Source organism: Rana temporaria, chromosome 2 (genome assembly GCF_905171775.1).
Source record: "Rana temporaria chromosome 2, aRanTem1.1, whole genome shotgun sequence".
Classification (NCBI taxonomy): Eukaryota; Metazoa; Chordata; class Amphibia; order Anura; family Ranidae; genus Rana; species Rana temporaria.
Genome location: NC_053490.1, coordinates 285,133,118 through 285,157,972, shown reverse-complemented (window position 1 = coordinate 285,157,972; position 24,855 = coordinate 285,133,118). Strand labels below are relative to the sequence as shown.

At 43.0% G+C, this 24,855-nt stretch overlaps 1 protein-coding gene across 2 annotated transcripts in view; it reads left to right on the top strand.

The window, feature by feature from the left end:
- Positions 1–24,855, top strand: part of NIPAL3 (NIPA like domain containing 3) — a 42,261-nt gene that overhangs the window by 521 nt on the left and 16,885 nt on the right. For both annotated transcript variants that reach the window (XM_040337176.1, XM_040337175.1), the window contains exons 2-5: positions 4,787–5,025; positions 15,570–15,638; positions 16,940–17,111; positions 20,728–20,787. In XM_040337176.1, coding sequence (XP_040193110.1) covers positions 4,936–5,025; positions 15,570–15,638; positions 16,940–17,111; positions 20,728–20,787 — 391 coding nt within the window. In that variant the 5' untranslated portion in view covers positions 4,787–4,935. The remainder of the gene's footprint in view (positions 1–4,786; positions 5,026–15,569; positions 15,639–16,939; positions 17,112–20,727; positions 20,788–24,855) is intronic.

Below are 24,855 nucleotides of genomic sequence, written 5' to 3'. Positions count from 1 at the left end.
TACACACTGTTTGTATTTTTTTTCTGACCCAGCAGGTTGAAATAACTGAAGAGCTCGGGAGGAGCCGCTGTACTAAAATTGCAATGTTAGTAAAGCAATCTCCCCTGCTGAGCTGTTTTTTTCTGTCAGGGGACGGCCACACAACCCCCTCACCCTGCCAGAGCACCCCAGTCAGCGCTCTCTGTGCTGATCGGCAGACCTTTTTTGGTCATGCCCTTTTGACTGGCTTCTGTTGGACCAGCTGCAGTACACACGGGCTAAATGTCAACCAGTTTCTATTGAACCAATCCTTGATCTAGGTTTTTTCTTAATTTTTATGACATGTTTTTATATTTAGGTGTTTTTTCTTTTTGTTTTCTCTCTGCAAGGAGAGACAACAATAAAATGTGGTTTATTTACTAAAGGCAAATCCACTTTGCACTACAAGTGCATTTGCTTTAGATCTGAGAGGGACATGCAAGTAAAATAAAAGAACAATTTTTGCTTGTACATGATTAGATTATATAAATCAACCCCCCCTCCTCTTTTAGATCTCTCTCCCCCCCTCCTCTTTTTGATCTCTCTTTTTTTATTTTTTTATCTCAGCCTTTGCTGCCTGGAGAAGAGATGTGGGGTCAATAAGAACCCAGATCTCTTCTCCAGGATGGAAAGGCTGAGATAAAAAAAAAAACTCTATAAGCCTTCTCCATAAAGAGGAACTGTCACACACTATTCCTATTGCAAGGGATGTTTACATTCTCTCTCTCCTCCCCTCCTCTTTTTGATCTCTCTCTCCCCCCTCCTCTTTTTGATCTCTCTCTCTCCCCCCTCCTCTTTTTGATCTCTCTCTCCTCCCCTCCTCTTTTTGATCTCTCTCTCCTCTTTTTGATCTCTCTCTCCTCCCCTCCTCTTTTTGATCTCTCTCTCTCCTCCCCTCCTCTTTTTGATCTCTCTCTCTCCTCCCCTCCTCTTTTTGATCTCTCTCTCTCCTCCCCTCCTCTTTTTGATCTCTCTCTCTCCTCCCCTCCTCTTTTTGATCTCTCTCTCCTCCCCTCCTCTTTTTGATCTCTCTCTCTCCTCCCCTCCTCTTTTTGATCTCTCTCTCTCCTCCCCTCCTCTTTTTGATCTCTCTCTCTCCTCCCCTCCTCTTTTTGATCTCTCTCTCTCCTCCCCTCCTCTTTTTGATCTCTCTCTCCTCCCCTCCTCTTTTTGATCTCTCTCTCCTCCCCTCCTCTTTTTGATCTCTCTCTCCTCCCCTCCTCTTTTTGATCTCTCTCTCCTCCCCTCCCCTCCTCTTTTTGATCTCTCTCTCCTCCCCTCCTCTTTTTGATCTCTCTCTCTCCTCCCCTCCTCTTTTTGATCTCTCTCTCCTCCCCTCCTCTTTTTGATCTCTCTCTCCTCCCCTCCTCTTTTTGATCTCTCTCTCCTCCCCTCCTCTTTTTGATCTCTCTCTCCTCCCCTCCTCTTTTTGATCTCTCTGCCCCCCCCCCCTCCACTGGTCTCACGATTCGATTCCGCAATGTATCACGATTACTGACAAGCTTCCGCTTGGGGCCCTTCCTCCCTGCAATCTTCTGGTGCACATCACAGGTCCCAGAAGATTCCCCGGCTATGCAAGACAGCGCAGTGAGACATACGCACCCGGCTGATTAGCTTCAAGCTGTCTCAGCCGGATGCCCACAGTAGTATTGCCAGTGCCATAGACAGGCGGGGGAGAGAATCAAGGGTTCCGGTGGCCAGGTCACTGGATTGTGGGACAGGTGAGTGTCTTTTTGCGCACACTCGTGGAATGGCAACAAACTACGGTACCTAAAAAGTAAAAAAAAAAATCTCCATAGGCGACGCTTTGAAAAAAAAACAACGGTTACCCGGTTAGATTTACAGAGGAGGTCTAGTGCTAGAATTATTGCTCTCGCTCTGACGATTGTGGCAATACCTCACATGTGTGATTTGAACACCATGTACATATGCAGGCGTGATTTGCGTATGCATTTTTTTTTTGCTGCGCGAGCTCGCGGGGACAGGGGCGCTTTAAATTTATTTATTTTTTTACATTGTGTTTTAAAAAAATTAATAAAAATTGGATCACTTTTATTGCTGTCGCAATGTAAACATCCCTTGTGACAGTAATAGGTGGTGACAGGTACTCTTTATGGAGGGATCAGGGGTCTAAAAGACCCTAAATCCCTTCGTTGCACTTCAAAGTATTCAGATCGCCAAAAATGGTGATTCTAAATACTGTATATTTTTTAATAACCGACGCCATTGGCAGCCGAGTAAACTGGAAGCAACATTGTGACGTCGCTTCAGTGTTTACATACAGGAGACTGGAACAAAGCCGTTTCTAGCTTTGTGCCAGTCTGTGGCTAGACGCCGGAAGAGGAGGATCGGTCACCCAGTGGGACAGGAGGCCCAGTAAGAGCGGCTTTTAGCTGCATCTGTTGTTATCCCTGAAAAGCAGACCGCCCGCCCGCTCTGAAAAACGGTACTGGGATGATGCCTGCAACTGCGGCATCATCCCGGTATAACCCCCTAAATACGAGGCCGCATACCCTCGGCGCCAAGGGGTTAACGGCTCTACGCTCGGGGCGGGGCAAGTCACCCGAAACCACTACGTATCTATTTTTCATCAAATAATTTCTTACTGTGTTTTTCTGCCTCCTTGTAATGTCCTCTGTGAGCTCCCGAGCCTGGGGACCTGTACTTTTCCCCATCACTTGTGTTTGTTAGGATTGAGCAGCACATCTTATTTGCAGTCATGTGAACTGCTGTATGCACACTACAAATCCCATGGTCCATCTCAGGAGTGAGCAAATACTCAGTATATGGTGGTACCTATAGTAAACAAATATAGCGTACGGGCATATGCAAAAATTGTTTCAATTTTTTGCATATGCATTTATGCGGTACTTGTGTTTTATGGCGGTACAGCAGTGCATAACCATTCTTGTCAGTGGAGGGCTGAACCTGGACTTCCCAGGCAGAAGAAAGACACCAGCTCTTATGTTGAAGGGGCTCAGCCACCTGTGTGTAAGAGGCCTATGAAAGACTTTATACTACTGAAAGTAACTACACAAATTCTATTAAAATGTTAAAGGTTTTGTGAGATTTAAGTGACATCTACATGGTGTATCTGTTCTTACCTGTGGAATGTTTTCAAATTATGGTTTTAAGAGATTAATGGCATTTTTCTTTTTTTATTATAAAAAAACATGTTATACCTCCCTGCTCTGTGCAATGTTTTTGTACAGAGCAGCCCCGATCCTCCTCTTCTGGTGTCCCCCGCTGGCGCTCTTAACAAACCTTTTCAGTGTCTGCCAACATAGAAAGCTGCTTCCTAGGGGTAGCCGACCTGGGGCCCTCCACCTGTTGTGGAACTACATTTTCCATGAGGCATTGCAAGGCTGGCAGTTACAATTACTCCCAGAGACATGATGGGACTTGTAGTTCTGCAACAGCTGGAGGGCACCACTTTGCCTACCCCTGCTATAGAGGCACTTGTGCAGGCTTGATCCCATCTTGATGTGCATCCATAGACAAACACAGCGCCACTTGCCCCTGCCTCCTGCTCCCTCCTTAGATGGGTTGGTTCCTGCTGCAGCCTCTGTGTCCTATGAACTCAGGGAGAGAGCTGCTAGAGAAGGGTACCATGTTGGATTGAGTGAGGACTTGAGTAAGTAATTATGGCTGAGAGGACAATATTCGATTGGGGGGGCACTGCTTGACAGAACACCAGCTCACCGTTGCAGTTGGCGGGGCCGAGCACTCCCGCTGACGTCAGCTGGGGAAGAGAGAGCGAGAGACGACAGTCAGCTGATCGCTGGGAGCCACACTGATATAGATACAGATGAGCATATTTTTTACATAACACGGACCTGGTATATTACAGCACGGATGTGAGCTTTTTATATCAAATATGAGAACAGCGGGGGGGGGGGGTGTTGGCAGGTGCTGACACGAGCAGACAGCCAGAGAGGGGAGGTGGGAGGAGGACAGAGGAGACATAGACATAGGAGAGTACACAGAGTCACATAGCCAATACCGGGCAGTGCTGGTTTGGAAAACTAAACGGATTGGTGCTTTGGGGTTTTAAACACACAGTAATCACAACTCCTTGATTAGTGACCACAGAGAGAAAGCTCCCAGCACTGTGGTTATCAGGAAACAGACAACCAGGAAGTGTAGAGATCAGAGAAGAATTACAGCAACTTGAGAGAAAAAACGAACAATGAGGACATGAAAACGGCACTACATTAAGGTAAAGGAAGCTATTAAGATAAAAAAAAAAATTCCTTTACAAACCCTTTCAGGGAAACAATGCTGGCGTTTCCAGAAACAAACTCTGTTACCCAAAGGTACCCAAAACTAAGCACAGTAACCACCTACTTTTGGTTGGGTGAAAATTGTAACATCTGTTTGGGTTTCAGTGGACACCCCTGGCTGACAACTTTTTATTAGAAAAATGTTCTCAGCCAGTTTGTGTTCTTCGCTGGATGATTGCTTTTGTTTCCCCCTGAGATGAAGCTGATTCTGGGTGTGTCAGCAAAGTCTTCTTCACAATAAACATGGATGTTTAGGGTCATTTTAGCATGCATTTTTATGCAACAGTCGCTTTTGAACACCTTTTACTTGGCAGGTATCTATATAAAATCTAATGTTAGTGATTAGCTTTAAGTTCTGATATTTTTCTAGTCCTTTATTATGAAAACGTATTTGCACTGTATGATTTTGATGGAATTCATGACGATATGTGAAATATGTTAAGTTGTAATGTACCCTTAATGTGTTTTCTTGTCTCATATTTTAGGCCAGGGTGATACTTTAACTATATATTGCCACAGATGAAGAGACATCTATGATGACAAAGCAGGACTGTTTTCTGTGTATGAGAGCTGCTGATCATGTCTTAAGGCTGGATTTGAGGATGCTGTAGAAGTATTGTCAACTGAAAATAAAATGGAGATAACAGCCATTCCCGCTGTTCAGATGGAGAAATTTATAGCCACCACTCCCCTATCGCCTGCAGACAGTTATTTTTCCTACAAGGTACTACATCTTTGTCTTGTAATTGGTGAATAATTTATTATATTTTAGCTAATCCAGCATACATATGGGAACACTGGGGAGCTTTCATTAGAACTGAGGAGGTGCCTGAACCAGGTATTGTTTTTTTTTTTTCTAAACCAGTCATTCAGTTTGTATCCAGTCAGGCAGACCCTTGCACTACAAATTTGCTGACAAATCTAAAGGTGATTGCACAATCGGTGTGTAACCAGTAAGTCTACCTCTGAAATGTCATAAGGTTCAAATGTTTCTCATAATTACATTGGGGTTTATTTACTAAAGGCAAATCCACTTTTCACTACAAGGTGCACTCGCTGTAGATCTGAGGGGAAGATCTGAAATGAGGGGAAGCTCTGCTGATTTTATCATCTAATCATATGCAAGCAAAAATGCTGTTTTTATTTTCCTTGCATGTCCCCCTCAAATCTACAGTGACTGCACTTCCAAGTGCACTTGCAGTGCAAAGTGGATTTGCCTTTAGTAAATTAACCCCATTGTGTTTTAGGCCCAGGTTTTAACATTCAGATGAGGCAGCTGGTAAATTCTAAAGCTGCATATCACATTGGATAAGCTTGGTGCTGCTGTTGCTGACATATTTCTGAAAAGGCTAGTTGACTGGCTTTTATATGGGCCCATTTAGTGGTTTCTTTATCGCTGACCTGGAACAAGTATGCACATCAGGAAAGTTGGAGACTATTGAGGCACACCAGCCACAAAACCTAGAATTTTAAGAACAAGAGCTCGGCAGTGGCCACCTCCATGGTTTCTTTATCGTTACATCACGGGACACAGAGCGGCATTCATTACTATATGGGTTATATGGAGTACCTTCAGGTGATGGACACTGGCAATCTCAAACAGGAAATGCCCCTCCCTATATAACCCCCTCCCATAGGAGGAGTACCTCAGTTTTTACGCCAGTGTCTTAGGTGTTGGTCATGGTTTAGCTTGCCTCCGCATCCTTGGGATTAGGTGAGCTAACCGGTTCTGTCCAAAGGCCTCAGCGCTAAAGTGGTCAGTAACCGGACCCCAAACCCTTGGGGTATAGCCCATAATGCTTTTCTTTTTAGAGAGCTGGACCCTGGGCCCAGAACTTAGAAACCTTTGGGTGCCTAATGTTTCTGTTGCCAGAGTGCTATATGGGCCCAGGACAGTGGATCCTTCATAGGAACCCAGGGCCTGAAGGTCTAGACATCCCCACGGAGATGGGGGAAGATTGGGCCTCTTGCTTGCAAAGTCCTGCGGCATGGAGCAGGTAAGTGAGGGGAAAACTTGCGGAACTTGGTTCTTAGCAGGTTTTTTCTGGGGGGTCACAGGGGACATGCCTAAAGTTATGCGCTGCATCTGGCAAACTAGTCGCATGTCTTAATGATAGGATGGCTCTATGTGTATTTTTTCCCCATAAGAAGTGACCTCCCTTGTAGTGTTGGAAAAGCATTTGAGTAGGGCCTGTGTAATATAAAGTGTATGTGTGTGTCAGAGAGCTATGCTTACCTGCAAGCCTCCAGGCGATGCTCCATCAGTCTTCCTCCTCAGAGCCTGCAAAGCAGGCAAAACGCTGACCTCCTCGTGGTTCCAGCTGGAGCAGAGAGGCTCCCTTCCCCCCCAACCCCCCCCCCCCTATCGGCGGGCGCGCGTTCACGTGTTATAGGCGCAATTCGCGCCGTTTAGCTGAGGGGGGAAGGGCGGGTCAGTGGTTTAAGGAAGGGGCGGCCCTTCCTTTTCGTTCCAAACAGCATTCGATACATTGGAACTGGGGAGGAAAGACCAGAGCGGCAGCATGGGGCGCCGAGGACACACAGTGGCCAAAAAGAATATTGCAGTCTTCAGAGGACTGTTTTCAAGCCTAGAAATAGGCTGTTTCTTTCCATCTCATAGTTTTTCTTGCAATACTACTCAGGGGGACAGAATGATTTTTCTTTCCTGGATTTGAAACAAAAAACAAAAAAAAAAAAGTCATCTAGGGGAGAGGAAGCATTTTTTATCCCCCAAACAGGTGTTTGGGCAATTAACTTTTATAGTTCCAAGTACCAATAGGTAGCAGGTGTACCTCGGTATTGTACCATGGCATCCGGGTCAGAGGGTACAAGAGGTGGGGATTCCCCCAGAGAGTCTGAGGTCTCGGACAAAGCTATGCCGCTGCTTTCCCCACAGGGAGCCTTGGGGCCATCGGGATCTGGGGCTGGAGCTGGCGCGGGTCAGTCCACCCCTAAGATGGTCACGGACGAGGTATTACTCACCTCTTTAAGAGAGATGGAGAAAAGAATGGGAAAAATGATAGCCACAGCTATGCAGGGCAGTAAACGGATTAGATCTCCGTCGCCCGAGCGTGGACCCTCAGAAGAGGAGGTCCTTTCCTCAGGGGAATTGGACGATCTCTTGGACAAGGACCAAGTAGGTTCAGGGATCGAAGATCCGGATACAGAGGAGTCTGGAGCAGTCTCCCAAGGGGAGGGCTGGTGGATTCAAGCCTTAACGGACTTGGTCCATAATGCATTCAACTTGCCAGTACCAGATCTCCAGGTATCGACGGTTTCAGCTTTGGGCTCACTGAGGGCGCTTCAAAGCGATGCAGTGTTTCCGATCCACCCTCTATTAGAGGGAGTTTTGTTCCAAGATTGGAACAAGCCAGATAAAATCTTCTTACCACCTAAAAGATTCTCTGCCCTATATCCTATGGAAGATAAATTTTCCAAGAAATGGGCTACTCCTGCAGTGGACGCAGCCATCTCATGTGTTAACAAGTCGTTAACATGCCCTGTAGAAAACATACAGGTATTCAAGGATCCAGTTGATAAACGCTTGGAAGCACTACTTAAGAACTCCTTCACTACGGCAGGGGCAGTAGTACAGCCAGCTGTGGCTGCGATTGGGGTTGCTCAAGCATTATCGGATCAAATTAAGCAGATGCTTAAACTTATTCCTGCCCAGCAGGCAGAAGAATTTTCGGATGTCCCTAGGGCCATATGTTTTACAGTAGACGCAATTAAGGATTCTATCCAGCAAGCGTCACGTTTATCGTTATCCCTTATCCATATGAGAAGACTCTTATGGTTAAAGAGCTGGGAGGCCGAGCCCCCATGCAAGAAGCTCCTGGTAGGGTTTCCCTTCTATGGAGGACGACTCTTCGGAGAAGACCTAGATAAATACATTCAGACCATTTCAAACGGCAAAAGTACTCTCTTGCCAACTAAGAAGAAGTTTCAGGGGCCTGCGTTTAAACGACAGTACTCCCCTGGGCAGGGGCCCTCTAATGCCAAACAGTATCGACGGCCTCCTGCGAAAGCAAACTTCGGCTTCAACAGCAAGTCTCAAGGACAGGCTGCTAGAGGCAGAAAGCAGTGGTTTCGCAAACCAGCAAAACCAGCCCCCAAGCCCTTATGAAGGGGCGCCCCCACCCATGAAGGTGGGGGGAAGGCTGCGACTCTTTTCAGAGGTTTGGGAAGCCAGCATTCCCGACGAGTGGGTACGGTCTTCCGTGGCCACGGGCTACAAATTAGATTTCCTAAAGTTTCCTCCTCCTCATTTCCAGGAGTCGAGGATTCCAAACGATCCGGAGAAAGGAGCCGCATTAATGTCGGCATTAAATCATCTACTTTCCCAGGAAGTAATAGTAGAGGTACCAGTCCTGGAACAGGGGCTAGGTTTCTACTCCAACCTATTCATCATCCCGAAGTCCAATGGAGATGTCAGGCCAATTTTGGACCTAAAGATGGTAAATGCATACCTAAAGATCCGCTCATTTCGGATGGAATCCGTGCGGTCAGCAGCTGCCACACTCCAAAAGGACGACTTCATGGCGTCCATAGACATAAAGGATGCCTACCTTCATGTTCCAATTTATCAGCCACATCAAAAATATCTACGCTTCATGGTGGCTTCGCGTCACTTCCAATTCGTGGCGCTTCCCTTCGGGTTGGCTACGGCCCCCCGGGTGTTCACGAAGGTCCTAGCTCCAATCCTAGCCAAACTAAGGATCCAAGGGGTCACGATCCTAGCATACCTGGACGACCTCCTAGTCATAGATCACTCGTCTCCCGGCTTGGAGCGAGCAGTGGCCCTCACGGTCCAATACCTCGAGAAGTTCGGCTGGGTCCTAAATCGAGAAAAGTCAGCTTTCCTGCCCACAAGGCAGTTGGAATATCTCGGCATGAGATTAGACACAGAACAACAAGGAGTGTTTCTACCTCTGAGGAAGGTCAAAGCCATCAAGGAATTAATCCTACTGGTTCTAAGCAAAAAGGAACCGACTATTCGCCTATGTATGAGGTTACTAGGCAAGATGGTGGCCACATTCGAGGCGGTACCATACGCCCAGAGTCACACTCGCATCCTGCAGGCAGCCATCCTGTCAGCATGGAGCAGAAGGCCACAGGCCTTGGATATCCCGTTGCCGCTCTCATCAAGAGTCCGACAAAGTCTGTGTTGGTGGTTAGACCCTCAGAACCTACTGAAGGGGAGATCTTTCAGCCCAGTGGCTTGGAAGATAGTGACCACAGACGCCAGCCTGACAGGCTGGGGAGCAATTTTGGATGGTTGCACTCGCCAAGGTACTTGGACAAAGCTAGAGGAGCAGTTGCCCATCAACATCTTGGAGCTCAGAGCTGCTCGACTAGCCCTCAGGGCTTGGACGTCAAAATTGCAGGGGTTCCCGGTGAGAATTCAATCAGACAATGCCACGGCCGTGGCATACATAAATCACCAAGGGGGAACCAGGAGTCAAGCCGCTCAGAGAGAGGTGAGCTTGATTCTCCTATGGGCAGAGGCTCATGTGCCCTGCATATCGGCAATATTCATTCCCGGAGTGGACAACTTTCAGGCGGACTTCTTAAGCCGCCAGACTCTATGGCCGGGGGAATGGTCTCTGCATCCACAAATCTTTCAAGCACTCTGCCAAAGATGGGGAGTGCCGGACGTGGATGTCATGGCATCGAGACTCAACAAGAAGCTAGACAGGTTCATGTCCCGCTCAAGGGATCCGATGGCCTGCGGAACCGATGCGCTGGTTTGCCCTTGGCATCAGTTCAAACTTCTTTATGCGTTTCCCCCGCTTCAGTTACTACCCCGCCTGCTGCGCAGGATCAGGGTGGAGCACATACCAGTCATCCTGGTAGCTCCAGCATGGCCCAGAAGGGCATGGTACTCACTAATCTTAAGGATGGTAGTGGGAGATCCTTGGACTCTTCCTCTACGGCCAGACCTGCTATCGCAAGGTCCGATCCTCCACCCTGCCTTACGGCATCTAAATTTGACGGCCTGGAAGCTGAATCCCTGATTCTCAGGGGTAGAGGTCTGTCTCAGAAAGTAATCTCTACCCTAATCAGAGCCAGGAAACCAGTCTCTAGGGTGATTTATCACAGGGTCTGGAAGGCCTATGTAGGCTGGTGTGAGTCCAAGCTATGGCTTCCTCGCAAATTCACCATTGATAGAGTTTTAAGTTTTCTCCAGCTAGGAGTGGATAAAGGATTGGCATTAAGCACAATCAAAGGACAGATTTCTGCTCTGTCAGTGTGGTTTCAGCGGCCGCTGGCCACCCACTCGCTGGTTAAGACCTTCCTTCAAGGGGTCTTACGTATTAAACCTCCAGTTAAATCCCCGCTTTGCCCGTGGGATTTAAACCTTGTTCTGTCAAGTTTACAGAAACAACCGTTTGAGCCGTTGGCTGAAATTCCTTTGGTTTTACTGACAAGGAAGTTAGTATTTTTGGTCGCCATAGTTTCCGCAAGAAGAGTATCGGAACTGGCGGCCTTATCCTGTAAGGAACCATATCTTATTTTTCATAAGGACAGGGTCGTTCTCCGCCCTCATCCTTCCTTCCTACCGAAGGTTATATCCAGTTTTCATTTGAACCAGGATTTGGTATTACCATCCTTCTTCCCTAAACCTACTTCCAGAAAGGAAGGGTTGCTGCATACCTTGGATATCGTCAGGGCCATGAAGGCCTATCTTAAAGCTACAAAGAAGATCCGGAAAACAGATGTGCTGTTCATATTACCGGATGGGCCCAAGAAGGGGCAGGCAGCTGCAAAGTCCACCATTTCTAGGTGGATTAAGCAATTAATCACTCAGGCCTACGGCTTGAAAGGGTTGCCTCCTCCAGTATCATTAAAGGCTCATTCTACTAGGGCCATGGGCGCCTCCTGGGCAGCACACCACCAGATCTCTATGGCTCAAGTTTGCAAGGCGGCAACCTGGTCTTCTGTCCACACGTTTACAAAATTCTACCAGTTGGACGTAAGAAGGAATTCTGATACAGCCTTTGGGGCAGGCAGTGCTGCAGGCTGCAGTTTGAGACCCTCGGATTCCGGGGGCTCCTCTTTTTTGAGTTAAATTTAAAATTTAAGATTATTTTTCTCAACTAAGTTGGATTTATTATGATTTGAGTATTTCTCTAAATTAAATCCTTTTGTCTTGGAGATGTTCTCCCTCCCCTCATTGTAAGCATTGCTTTGGGACATCCCATATAGTAATGAATGCCGCTCTGTGTCCCGTGATATAACGATAAAGAAAAAGAGATTTTTAATACAGCTTACCTGTAAAATCTTTTTCTTGGAGTACATCACGGGACACAGAGCTCCCACCCCTCTTTTGAGGACCATTTTGGGAGGCATACTGCTTGCTACAAAACTGAGGTACTCCTCCTATGGGAGGGGGTTATATAGGGAGGGGCATTTCCTGTTTGAGATTGCCAATGTCCATCACCTGAAGGTACTCCATATAACCCATATAGTAATGAATGCCGCTCTGTGTCCCGTGATGTACTCCAAGAAAAAGATTTTACAGGTAAACTGTATTAAAAATCTCTTTTTTGTCATGACAGTTTCCATTTAAAACATTGTACTTTAAGTTTATTTAAAGGCAAAATGAATGTGGAGATATTGATTATTTTTTGTAATCCACATATGCAATATTTGCTCCTGCATAGTCTTTGCAAACAGAGTTTAAGACAAGCATGCAGTTATCTAGTGAAAACTTGTGCTCATAGTGCAGTACAGTATAAAAATAAATGTTACACTGTTTGCTTAAAGTGACAATAAACAAACCATTTCCTTATACTCCAGAAATAGTCTGTATACATCCACTACTTACTGTGTTTTCTTCCTCCTTGTAACATCTCCCATGAGCTCTCTCCTTTTTCCCCCTCACTTCAGTTTGTTTTGAACAAGCACTCAAAATCAGCTGAGGTATTGTGCACTGCTATTTGCACACTACAAATCCCATAATTCATAATCCCTAGTCCATCTAGGGAGGGAGCAAGAGAGAGTGGCTACTTTCCTACATATGGCAGGACCATTAAGAATAAATGTAGCCACCCTCTAATAGGATGTTGGATCACAGCAGCCAAAAAAAAGTTATCTGGAGGTGTCTGAGGGCAATAGAATTTTATTTTGTCAATGTCACTTTGGGATTATAGTTCACTTTTAATGGACGTTTGTTTTTATACATATCCGCCATTGTTTTATAAATGTTGACGGTTTTATTGTCTGTTTATACAACATTCAGGAGATCACCTCAGCTTGTGTTTACAATCACATAAATATGTAGAAGAAAAATACAGGAATTTAAATGCCATTTTATTTTCAGGTTGAAATTGAGATAAAATGGTCAAAATAATCTAGAATAAAAATTATGCTGTTTTACAAGAACTAATGTTGAGGTACTTGCATTTTTTTTTAATTAATACGTTTAGCCCTGAACTTTTCTGAGATGACGCATGGTGAGGATTAGCCATCATTAAGGATGTAGGAAGAAAAATGAGAAAAGGCGCCAATATATAATTATTTTTTTTAAAATCAAAAACAAGTTTATTAGAGAAAAAGAAGATACAAACAAATCAAATTTACAGACGGTCCAATAGTAATTGCAGTATAAAAGAGGGGAGGACAGTATGGAGCAACTATAAAACGGATAAGTTTGACCCTCAATCTAAGGTGTGCATATACAGGAGAAAAATAGTGTACGAAGGGACAAACGATAAAAACAGGATAGTAAAAGCATTATGCCAATATATAATTCTAAAATATTCTAGTGCAGTTCTAAAAATTTGTGATAACTAATAAAGCATAATATAAAGGTGAAGGATGCAATAAGAATATGTGCTAAATTCAATAATAAAGTGCTTAGTGCCAAAACAAAATTTATATAATGTCCATAGGAATAACAAGAAAATCATCTATGACATAAAATCATATATGACATATAGAAAATATAATAATTTGGGTCTCCTTTTGTAAACTCCAACACCGTGCTTCCTAAAGTGCAACGTGCTTCAATAAAAGATATCTTGGGCCAAAAGGTGAAAACCAGCCATGTAAAAGATCTTTTCTCCGTGGGCTTTCCTCCTTCACTTAAAAGCATTTTATTATTGAATTTAGCACATATTCTTATTGCGCCTTCACCTTTATATTATCATTAAGGATGTGCCGAAATCTCATGCAAGTGCAGTAGAAACCAGCCGTGGTCTTTGGAGTACACAAGGTTATTAGCAATATGGCATTGATATCCCATGCATTCACAGGGGAAACTGGTTTAAAACACGTACAGTGTTAGAGAAGCCATCTGTTAGCAGAGAAAAAATTGTCGCCTGTAAGATGGTGCGATAAACCGCTGCCATTTTACTAACAACTGATTATTCGTAGCAATATGTTGCCATGCATGGGAGCGACTTTCTCCTGCTGTTATCACATTAAATAAATCCCCCCCCCCCCCTCCTCTTCAAAATATTAACACACCTGCATGGGCAACTTTCTGATCACTGTACCTGCATGGCCTCCTCCCTCCCTCTCTCTCACAATCGTCCACCCTGACCACAGTGCTTGACTGCTCCACTTTCACAACTGCACTTGTCCCCAGCCCCCCCCACCACACTTGGTTTCACCTCTGAACCTGCTATCTGATATTCCTGTTATATATTTGCTTTAATTTCAAACTGTTATACTGAACTAAGTATAAGAAGTAGAATTCCCCTTTGTAATTCCGGAGACAGTGGACTTTCTGTGTTGCCAGATAAATCTAAGCCTTAAAAGAGGTGCAGGGTCTAAAAGCACTTTGCAAGAGATGGCACCCATGTTGCAGGATTGTAGCAACAGTGGAAAAGCAGAAGTAAACTGATTAAAAATTGGCAGACAAGGTCATAGTCTATCAGAGAAAAAGTCAGGGCAGGTATTTAACGAGGAGTGTCAAGAAAAAGGCAGTTGCGTGTTAGCAGGAATTGGCACCAGGATAGAAGGTCAGCGCGATTTCAGGTGCTACTTGATAGATATATATGTGGCTTCAAACACAGATGTCTATTTAAGTTGCACAAATTGATGCGGCACCGCAAAATTGGTACAGTGCCATTGCCACCAATAGGCTGCAACTTGTCATGCGATTTGATCTCTCGCATGACAAATCGCTCCAATGTGAACCTAGGCTTAAAGTGGATTGGTTTCTATGCAGAGCTGCTCCACATTTTGCATTCTCCAGTTTTAGTGTCATTTTGGTGTAAATGTAAAGTTAGTTAAGAAACTATACCTAAGGCAGGACAGAGAATGGATGTTTTTTGGAAGATTTATAGAGACCATGTTAGTCTAAAGGATTCAAGCCATTAGGTCCCCAAAGGAGAGAAGCTCTTATACTCATTTGGTCCCCTTTCTCTGGCCGCCCGTATCCCCTACCTCCCCTCTCCTCGAGTGTTGTGGCTTCTAGAATTGTCTTTGGTAATCAACACTTCAGGAGTGTCTGTCCACTATACATCATGGTTCATTTCTCCTGGTCATTGCGGGACACAGCAGTGTTCTAGGTATTGGAGGAAGAAGCCACAGTGCACAGCAGGAGACAAAGACATTCAACACTCCTGTAAGTGTTAAGTGTGGAATGGAGGGTCACCAAATATGTACGTATAATGGCTTTTCTCTTGCAGAAACCCAATGGTCTGAATGCTTTAGGAACCTTACTGGTGTCTATATAATAAAATGTTTAAAAAAATATGCTTTATCAAAGGAACTGTAATTAAATGTAATGCAGGAAAATGTTTTATGAGCATGTTGTGCTACTTGTAGAATTTCTGGGTAATCGCTTTTTGAACAGGTGCAAACTTTTTCACTGTAATTTATGCTAAGCCATCATTTGCACTGGTAACATTCCTGTACAATTATTCCATTAGTAGTTTAAATGTAAAATAATGCAGTGTCTGCTTCCATTTACTGTAATAATTTTTATGACGAATACAATATTCTCAAGTCATTGAAAACTACTGTTTACAGGTTTTGTTTTAAATATCATTTAGTTAATGAGTACAGAAAAAAAGCAGGAATATGATTAGAACAGTGGTGGTCAAATTTATTTTTTGATATAGTGGTGCAGCCCCAACATCAGCAAAGGGCCCCGAGGGCTGCAAAATGGGTACCAAGGGCACAACATCTGACTGGACAGTCTCTGACAGTATGCGCTTCTGCATTGCCTTCTGACTGTTGATACTGTCTATGTGACAATAACAAAACTTGGTAATAAAATATTAATTTATTCATAGCATAATGTATTTTCAGGACAACCTGATTGGATCTCTGCTGGCCATATTTGGACATCTTGTTATCAGTATTGCACTTAATCTACAGGTAAGAAATTATTCTAAATTGTTGAGGGTAAAAGGGTGGCTAGAGCAAACAAAAAAAGAGCTGTTATTCTTGGCAAAGAATGAGGATTAGTGAACTTGCATTTTCTATATCTCCTCCTGGAACTTGATGACTTGACAGAATCAGTTTTTGTTCAACCGCTTAAAAGGATATTAAACCCAAAATCAAAAATTTATTATATTACAGCTTAACAATCATTAGATGTTATGGCTGTATTTGTTTCTTTTTTTTTTTCTTTTTTTTTTTAGGCTTGCTTTCTTGTATTTTCTCCTTGTGATCCAGTCAGTATGTCTGTTATTTTTTAACAGAACAAACTCTCCTGCAAATGTAGCAGTTGTGTTGAGACAAACCATTTACTACTGATGGGTGCTTCCAATGATCACCCTTCTTTTATTTATGTAAAACTTTTAACCTCTTCTTTTTATTTTATTTTTATTTTTTTACTTTTTTAACCACTTAAAGTGGTTGTAAACCCTTACAGACCACTTTAACCTATAGGTAAGCCTAGATTAAGGCTTACCTGTAGGTGCAACAAATATCTCCAAAACCTACACGGTTTAGGAGATATTTGCAAAAGAAAGACACCGATGTCTAGACAATGGCGCACTGAGCGTGCCGTTACTAACGACGATCATTCCGTTGGTGGCGGCATGCGCGGGAGTGATGTCATCGCAGCTCTGGCCAGTAACGGACCCGCGATATGTGGAAGTGAATCTGGGAGAGATGGCGCCGACGGAGGAGGTGGCCGAGCACCGCTGCGGAGGCTTTGATCTCGGGTAAGTACTTCATAATGAGCTAGTATGGTATGCATACTAGCTCATTATGCCTTAGACTTGCAGGGTGTTTTTTTTTAAAAAAAGAGGGTTTACTTCCTCTTTAAGGACCAAGCCTGAGAAAGCAGATCAACAGCCTGTTTTTGCTGCCACCCATGAGAACAAGGTCTTTTGAATACCTTCACATTAAGAGCAGCTAGACGTGAGTGATAGATCACCTAACAGCTTGTTTAAGTCTGTTAAGCATATGTAAATAGTTTATTATCCATAATCTTGATACTGTAGCCTCCAGTAGAAATGCCATGTTGTCCCTCCAAAAATCTCAATACTGCATTATGGACCTAGAAAACAAAGAATTTGAGTTTGCAGGAAGTGCATCTAGTTTGCACCTAGAAAAATATTTGCGTTTATTGCTGAGGATGCATTACCTTGTTTGACATTTATAAGGCTTGCCTAGATTATTATGGTGACAATTGCTAACAACCTTCTATTTTTTTTTTCAATGTATAGAAATACAGCCATATACGTTTGGCTAGTTCCAAAGACCCTCGTACCTACTTCAAGACAAAGACATGGTGGCTCGGTCTCTTTTTGGCAATACTGGGAGAAACAGGGGTGTTTTCTTCCTATGCTTTTGCTCCGCTGTCTCTAATTGTGCCTCTTAGTGCTGTTTCTCTCATAGGTGAGTGTAAAAGATTAAACAGTTAATTTTTTAAAATGTAAAAATTGCAGGTTTATCATGAAATTGCAACATCCTGAAAAGCCACTGAAAATAAAATGAACATTTACTTATTTAAAATAGTTAAATATTTTTCTATCTGTGTTTTTAAAATTATTTAGATTTCTGTCTGCCAGTATATAACTTTTAGTTATGGAGAAATATATTTTGAAGCCGATCATTTGCATGTTCATGGAAAAATCATTAAAAGAGAAGTATCGGCTTTGCAAAAAAAACATTATACTTACCATGGTGGATGCAACATCTGTCCCTGCCGGCCCTGCAGTGAGTACTGAGCAATAAAACACGGCTGATCGCTCAGTTCTTTCCCTCTGCTCTGAGCAGAGAGCCGGACTGTCAGTCAGCGGTTCTCTGCTCTGCCCCTCCAACACTCACTGGAGCGCTGGAATGTGGAGGGGGTGGGTGGGGCTGGTTCAGCCTCTCACCGGATTGCTGAGTTAGTGCCAGTTCACGGTCCTCAGTGGGCTCTGTGACGTGAGCAGAAAGCAGACTTTAGCCCGCTGAACACGGGTCAAAGGAGTGCAGAATGAACTGCACTCCTGAGAACCATAGAAGTATGTCCAAAAAAGCTTTGGCTATACCCCCCCCCCCCCCCCTTATATCTATATACATGCAGCGCTAAATGTTACATATGGTCTTAAAAAAAAAAAAAAACATATAGATTTCAGTAGTAGAGAGGAAGTCCCAAGACCAGCTTCAGTGTGAAAAGAGAGCATCTAGCACCATCGTTATATAGCCAAGGAGCTTACCAGAGGAGATGGACCCTCAAATTATAAAGTGGTCACAAAGCGCCTGATTTATTGGCCATTTTTCTGAGAATATGAATGATGACACTTTTACACATGGTTAGTGTTTGGCTGAAGCCATTTATTATCAACTGGGTTTACTCTTTTTTGGCCTGGTTCACACTGGTACGATTTGAGATACGATTTGAGATGTCAAATCGTATCTCAAATCGGCGGCAATTGTCGGCAATGGCACCGTCCTAATCTGTGCGACGCCGCATCTGCGGCGCTGCGCCGATTTCAAAAAGTAGTTCCTGTACTACTTTTTGCGATTTTCGGCCCGTGATTTACATTGACATCTGTGCAGAAACCTGCCAGCCGGAGTGCAATCGTGCGAGTTCAGCTGAACTCGCACGGCTTCACTCCCGCAGTCCAGTGTGAACCTGGGCTTAAAATCATAACAGAAACTACCCAAATTACCCTGATCAAAAGTTTACATACCCCCAGTTCTTAATACCCTATATTGCCCCCTTTAACATCAATAACAGCTTAAAGTGTTTTGTGGCATTTGTGGACGAGGCTCTTTATCTTCTCAGATGGTAAAGTTGCCCATTCCTCTTGGCAAAAAGCCTCCAGTTCCTGTAAATTCTTGGGCTGTCTTGCATGAACTGCACGTTTGAGATCTCCCCAGAGTAGCTCAATGATATTGAGGTCAGGAGACTGAGATAGCCACTCCAGGACCTTCACTTTATTCTGCTTTAGCCAATGACAGGTCGACTTGGCCTTGTGTTTTGGATCATTGTCATGTTGAAATGTCCAAGTACATCCCATGCGCAGCTTCCTGGTTGATGAATGCAAATGTTCCTCCAGTATTTTTTGATCACATACTGCATTTGTCTTGCCATTAATTTTGAATACATTTCCTGGGTCTTTGTAGCTCACACATCCCCAAAACATCAGCGATCCATCTCTGTATGTTTCATCATAGGCCTTGTTGTCTCCTCTCCAAATGAAGCGTTTATGGTTGTTGACAAAAAGCAAAATTTTGGTCTCATCACTCCAAATGACTTTGTGTCAGAAGGTTTGAGGCTCTGTGTTCGGCATATTGTAAGTGGGATACTTTGTGGCATTTGCGTAGTAATAGCTTTCTTCAAGTGCCTCTTTATTGTGCATCTTGAAACGGCCACACCACATGTTTTTAGAGAGTCCTGTATTTCACCTGAAGTTATTTGTGTTTTTTTTTTTTTACATTCCTTTTGCTTTCCTCATGACTTAGAATCCAGAAATGTCAGTGCAGCACTGGGTGAAAGATGCAAGTAGCTCACTTAAAACATAGATAGTTGACACACAATCCTCCTTGACCTCCCTCTTACTGTACAAGACTTATTAAGACGTATTCCAAATCCCCATACGATTAAATAATCAATATTGCGATGTGAAAAAGTAGTCCATTCCAAGTAATAGTTGACATACTTATCAGCCTAATGTCAAGTCCACAGATCCAGTGTCCCAGGATATGCTCCTCCTTTATCTTTACACTCCAACCTTGCAAGGTATGTGAAACCATATCGGCTGTTTTAGAGGCTGGTTACCAATGCGGACTGCATTGGTAACCAGCCTCTGACGCAGCCGACAGGGATCAGCGAAAACAGTCAGGCCAGCACAGCCCATCTCTGGATGATGTGCCTTTTGATCTAAATATGGTTTCACATGCCTTGCAAGGTCGGCTTTTCTAAAGATAAAGGAAGAACATATGCTGGGACACTGGATCAGCATTACGCTGATAAGTATATCAATCGTTACTTGGAACTGACTACTTTTTCACATAGCAATATTGATTTTTGTCATCGTATATTTGGAACGAGTCTTCATAGGGACTCTTCTGGTACAGTAAGAGGGAATACTGTGTTAACTATCCATGTTTTCAGTGACCACCACCACATTGGTCTTTATATACACATAGCGACTCCCCCTCTTGCATACCTCCTCTGGACCACTGTTACCCAGCCCCCCTCCCCCTTCCAGTTTTTCCGTCAACTCAACTATACAATTATCAACTTGCCTACAGTTTTACAGTATGGATCAGGAGATGGATCTATGGACATCATCTCACAGTTTCTATATTGTGGATTGAAATTATAAATCCTTTGAACATAGGATATATATATATATATATATATATATATATATATATATATATATATATCCCCTAATATATAATTTATATTTATTTATTTTTTGGCAGCTTGGGTGGTATTGCTCTCATGCTAATTACGTATGATGCTTTTATGTCTTTTTCTTATACCATGATATCAATAAACCTCCATTTTTTTTTTTTTTTTTGTATGGCGAGTGAAGTTCCAGAGACACATGCTACCATAGGGTTGGTTGAGCTACAACAGGTTTTTACTTTTTGAGTTTGATATTTAGATCATAAAAGTTACATATATGGATAGTGAGACAATTCTTGGTTATTGCCCATCTTCATTGACCTGCTCAAATTGTTAATAGTCACTAAAGTCTGAAATGGGTTTTTACCCCATAAACATGACAATTTTATGTATTTTTTTTTTTTCCAGATTTTTGTAATCTAAACATTTCAATGCAATCAGCACTGTGATAATTCAACCCTTTACTTTTTATAACACCGGGTATGATAGCAAAGCAATAATGACATGGGTAGATTTTGTATTCAGTATGCTGAAGATATAAAATATTTTAGTGTATTAAGAAGAATGCTTAGTATTTAATGCTTACAGTTTTTATAAGGAAATGTGCTTATCCTCCTCCTCCTTTTCTTCTTCCCCCTTCTTTTTTTTTTTTTTTCCTTTCAGCCAGCTCAATCATAGGCATTATATTTATTAAGGAAAAATGGAAAGCAAAGGAATTCTTAAGTGAGTATATTTTTTGTAGTTTTGAAATATTGTTTTCATCCCTTGCATATTCCCTGTTGACTGATCAGTAAGGGCCAGAAAATTATTTTTTGTCCAGTAAATTTCCAAAGCCATTTAAATATGTATATTCTTTTAGATCAACTTCTCACAGAACAGATTATGTGGTTAATTCCTGTCTGGAAACTTGGGGAGATCCACCACTGGCAGGGCAATCAGCTTGGCTATAAGCTGAGCTGTTGTGTCACCATTATGTGAGTCCTACATACAGTGCATCTGTAAAGTATTCACAACGCTTCACCTTTTTCCACAATTTATGTTACAGCCTTATTCCAAAATGGAATAAATTCATTATTTCCCCCAATTTCTACAAACAATACCCCTCAATGACAACTTGAAAGAAGTTTGTTTGACATCTTTGCAAATTTAATAAAAAACAAAGAAATACCATGAAAACTAAGTATTCACAGCCTTTGCCATGACACTCAACATTGAGCTCAGGTGCATCCTGTTTCCACTGATCATCCTGTTTCTACAACTTGATTGGAGACCACCTGTGGTAAATTCAGTTGATGGAACATGATTTAGAAAGGCACACAGCTGCCTATATAACACAGTTAACAGTGCATGTCGGAGCACAAACCAAGCAATGAAGTCCAAGGAATTGCCTGTAGAACTTCGAGACAGGATTGTAAAGAGGCACAGATCTGAGGAAGGGTACAGAAAAATGTCTGCAGCACTGAAGGTCCCAATGAGCACAGTGGCCTTCATCATCTGCAAATGGAAGAAGTTTGGAACCACCAGGACTCTCTTAGAACGGACCATCCAGCCAAACTGAGCGATCGGGGGAGAAGGGCCTTGGTCAGGGAGGTGACCAAGAACCCGATGGTCACTCTGACAGAGCTCCATTGTTTCTCTGTGGTGCTTGTGTGATAGAGTGGCCAGACAGAAGCCACTCCTCAGTAAAAGGCACATGGCAGCCCAGCTGGAGTTTGCCAAGAGACACCTGAAGGACTCTCGGACCATGAGAAACAAAATTCTCTGGTTTGATGAAACAAAGATTGAACTCTTTGGCCTGAATGGCAAGCGTCATGCCTGGAGGAAACCAGGCACTGCTCATCACATGGCTAATATCATCTCTACAGTGAACCATGGTGGTGGCAACATCATGCTGTGGGGATGTTTTTCAGCTGCAGGAACTGGGAGACTAGTCAGGATCAAGGGAAAGATGAATGCAGCAATTTAAAGAGACCTCCTGTATGAAAACCTGCTCCAGAGTGCTCTGGACCTCGGACTGGGGTGAAGGTTCATCTTCCAACAGGACCATGACCCTAAGCACACAGCCATGATAACAAAGGAGTGGCTATGGGACAACTCTGTGAATGTCCTTGAGTGGCCCAGACTTGAATCCGATTGAACATCTCTGGAGAGATCTGAAAATGACTGTGCACCGACGCTCCCCATCCAACCTAATGGAGCTTGAGAGGTCCTGCAAAGAGGAATGGAAGAAACTGCCCAAAAATAGGTGTGCCATGCTTTTAGCATCATACTCAAAAAGTCCACAAGATATCAAGCTTCCTCCAATTAAAATTGGAATGACAAATTTTTAACACACAGGAAATTCAATATAATCTGTATTCTATGTTTTTTTTCTTATCATATATTTTAGTATTGCAAGTTTATCTTCAGTGTTTAACTCCTTTATATACTAACAATATCTGCTTTGAAACCATTCATATTTTAAGTGTCATGTTTCTCCATATTTGAGCTCTCATACACAGCCCATTTTGCGGTTGGTTTCATCCATTCTTTTTGGTAATTAGGACACCGATGGTTGAATTATCGCTAAGCAATCTGTTTCAACTTAGGGTATTATAGTCTAGTTCTTCAATAGTCACCTTTCTTCACTCTTCTCACCTTGCTAGCACAACAGTGTCAACCTTTTTAATGCTTTAATTTTGGGGGAGCAGTATCTTTTCACTATACGTACTATGAATCTTATTTCTGAAATTTTGTCTCTTCCTTCACCATTTCAGACTCAGTTCATATCTATGCAGTTTGTTTTTGATCCGTCTCTGCAGTGCGTTTTTTTTTTTTTTGTTTGTTTTTTTGTATTTTATATTTTTATTCTTTTTTTTTTTTTTTGGCCAATTTGTTGTTGAGCAGATTAAAATGTGAATCATGGCAAAAACACATTACATGCTTTTCTGCGGCTTCTACACTGTAGTCTATTGAACCAAAAAAAAAACATTCTGCTTTTAAAAAAATCCCTGACCCTTTCCAAAAACGCAGCAGCTGAAAAATAGGATTTTTTTTTTTTTAAAACAGCTTACCTGTAAAAATCCTTTTCTTGGAGTACAACACAGGACACAGAGCTCTTAATTACTTTAGTGGGTTATAGCTCACCATTAGGTAATTGGACACTGGCACACCCTAATTAGAAGAGAAGTTCCCCTCCTATATAACCCCTCCCATCTGGAGAGTACCTCAGTTTTTGTAGCAAAGCAATAAGTATCCCAAAATGTATATCAATATCCCCAAAAAGAGAGGCAGGGAGCTCTGTGTCCCGTGATGTACTCCAAAAAAAGGATTTTACAGGTAAGATGTTTAAAAAAAAAAAATCCTATTTTTTCATTTTCGTACATGACCGTACACGGAGCTCTTGTTAATTACTTAGTGGGATGTTTCAGAGCAATGCTTAACTTGAGGAGAGGGAGACACAGATCAAAGGCGGTATCCTCAACCCCTCTTGCATCCACTTGATAGAATTTTGTGAACGTATGGACTGAAGACCAGGTTGCAGCCTTGCAGATCTGAGCCATAGTAATGCATATCCCATTAATCACTCGCTGCCCTGGTCAAGTGCGCTTTCACGTGAAAAGGAGGAGTTGTCTTCTTTAAACCATAGGCCTGGATAATAACTTTCTGAATACACTTGGACATAGTAGATTTCGACGCTGCCTGGCCCTTCCTGGGACCTTCTGGCAGCACAAACAAAACATCAGTTTTACGTATCTGAGCCGTTGCTTTCAGATAGATCTTGACTGCTCTTACTACATCTAGAGAGTGCAATAATTTTTCTTCCGCAGAATGCGGATCTGGACAAAAGGATGGTAGGACCACATCTTGGCTCAGATGAAATCCTAAAACCACCTTAGGCAGAAAAGTTGGGTGGGCACACCACCCTGTCTTTGTGCATAATTAATTATGGCTTTTTACAGGTAAATGCCGCTAATTTGGATACCCTTCTAGCAGAGGATATCGCAATCAGAAAAAAATATTTTCTTGTTAACAAGACCAAAGGAATATGGTGCATTGGTTCGAAAGGTCTTTGTAAAACAGTCAAAACTAAATTCAAATCCCATGGGCACAAGGGAGATTTAACTGGCGGATTTACACGCAACACCCCTTGAATAAAAGTCTGAACCAAGGAATGAGAGGCTAGCTGCCTTTAAAAATATATTGACAAGGCCGAGATCTGACCCATGATGGTGCTCAAGACCAACTTAATTTCTACCCCCAACTGTAGAAAGGCAAGAACTCTACTAATAACATATTTTCGAGGATGCCAACCTCTGGATTTACACCAGGAAACATATGCCTTCCAGATTCTGTAATAGATGAACCTGGAGGCTGGCTTCCTAGCATTAACCAGAGTGGAGAGAACTGGAACGAAAGTCCATGCTTCAAGACGTAGGTCTCAACAGCCAAGCCGTCAAATTTAGACTTTGTAAGGAAGAATGGAATGCCGGTCCCTGCAAGAGCAGGTCTGGGCATAGTGGGAGAACCCAAGGCGTTCCCACTGTCATCTTTACGATCTCTGTGTACCAGGATTTTTCTGGGCCAAGCTGGAGCCACCACAATCACCAGTTTCTTTCCCCTCTTGATCCTGCGAAGAAGTCGCGGTAAGAGCGGAACCAGAGGAAACGCATTGAAACACAGAAAACTGATCCCAAGGAATTACCAATGCATTCGATCCGCATGCTAGTGGATCCCTTGTCCTTGATACAAAGTTGTCCAACTTCCTGTTGGACCTGGAGGCTAGTAGATCTACATCCGGGGGTACCCCAT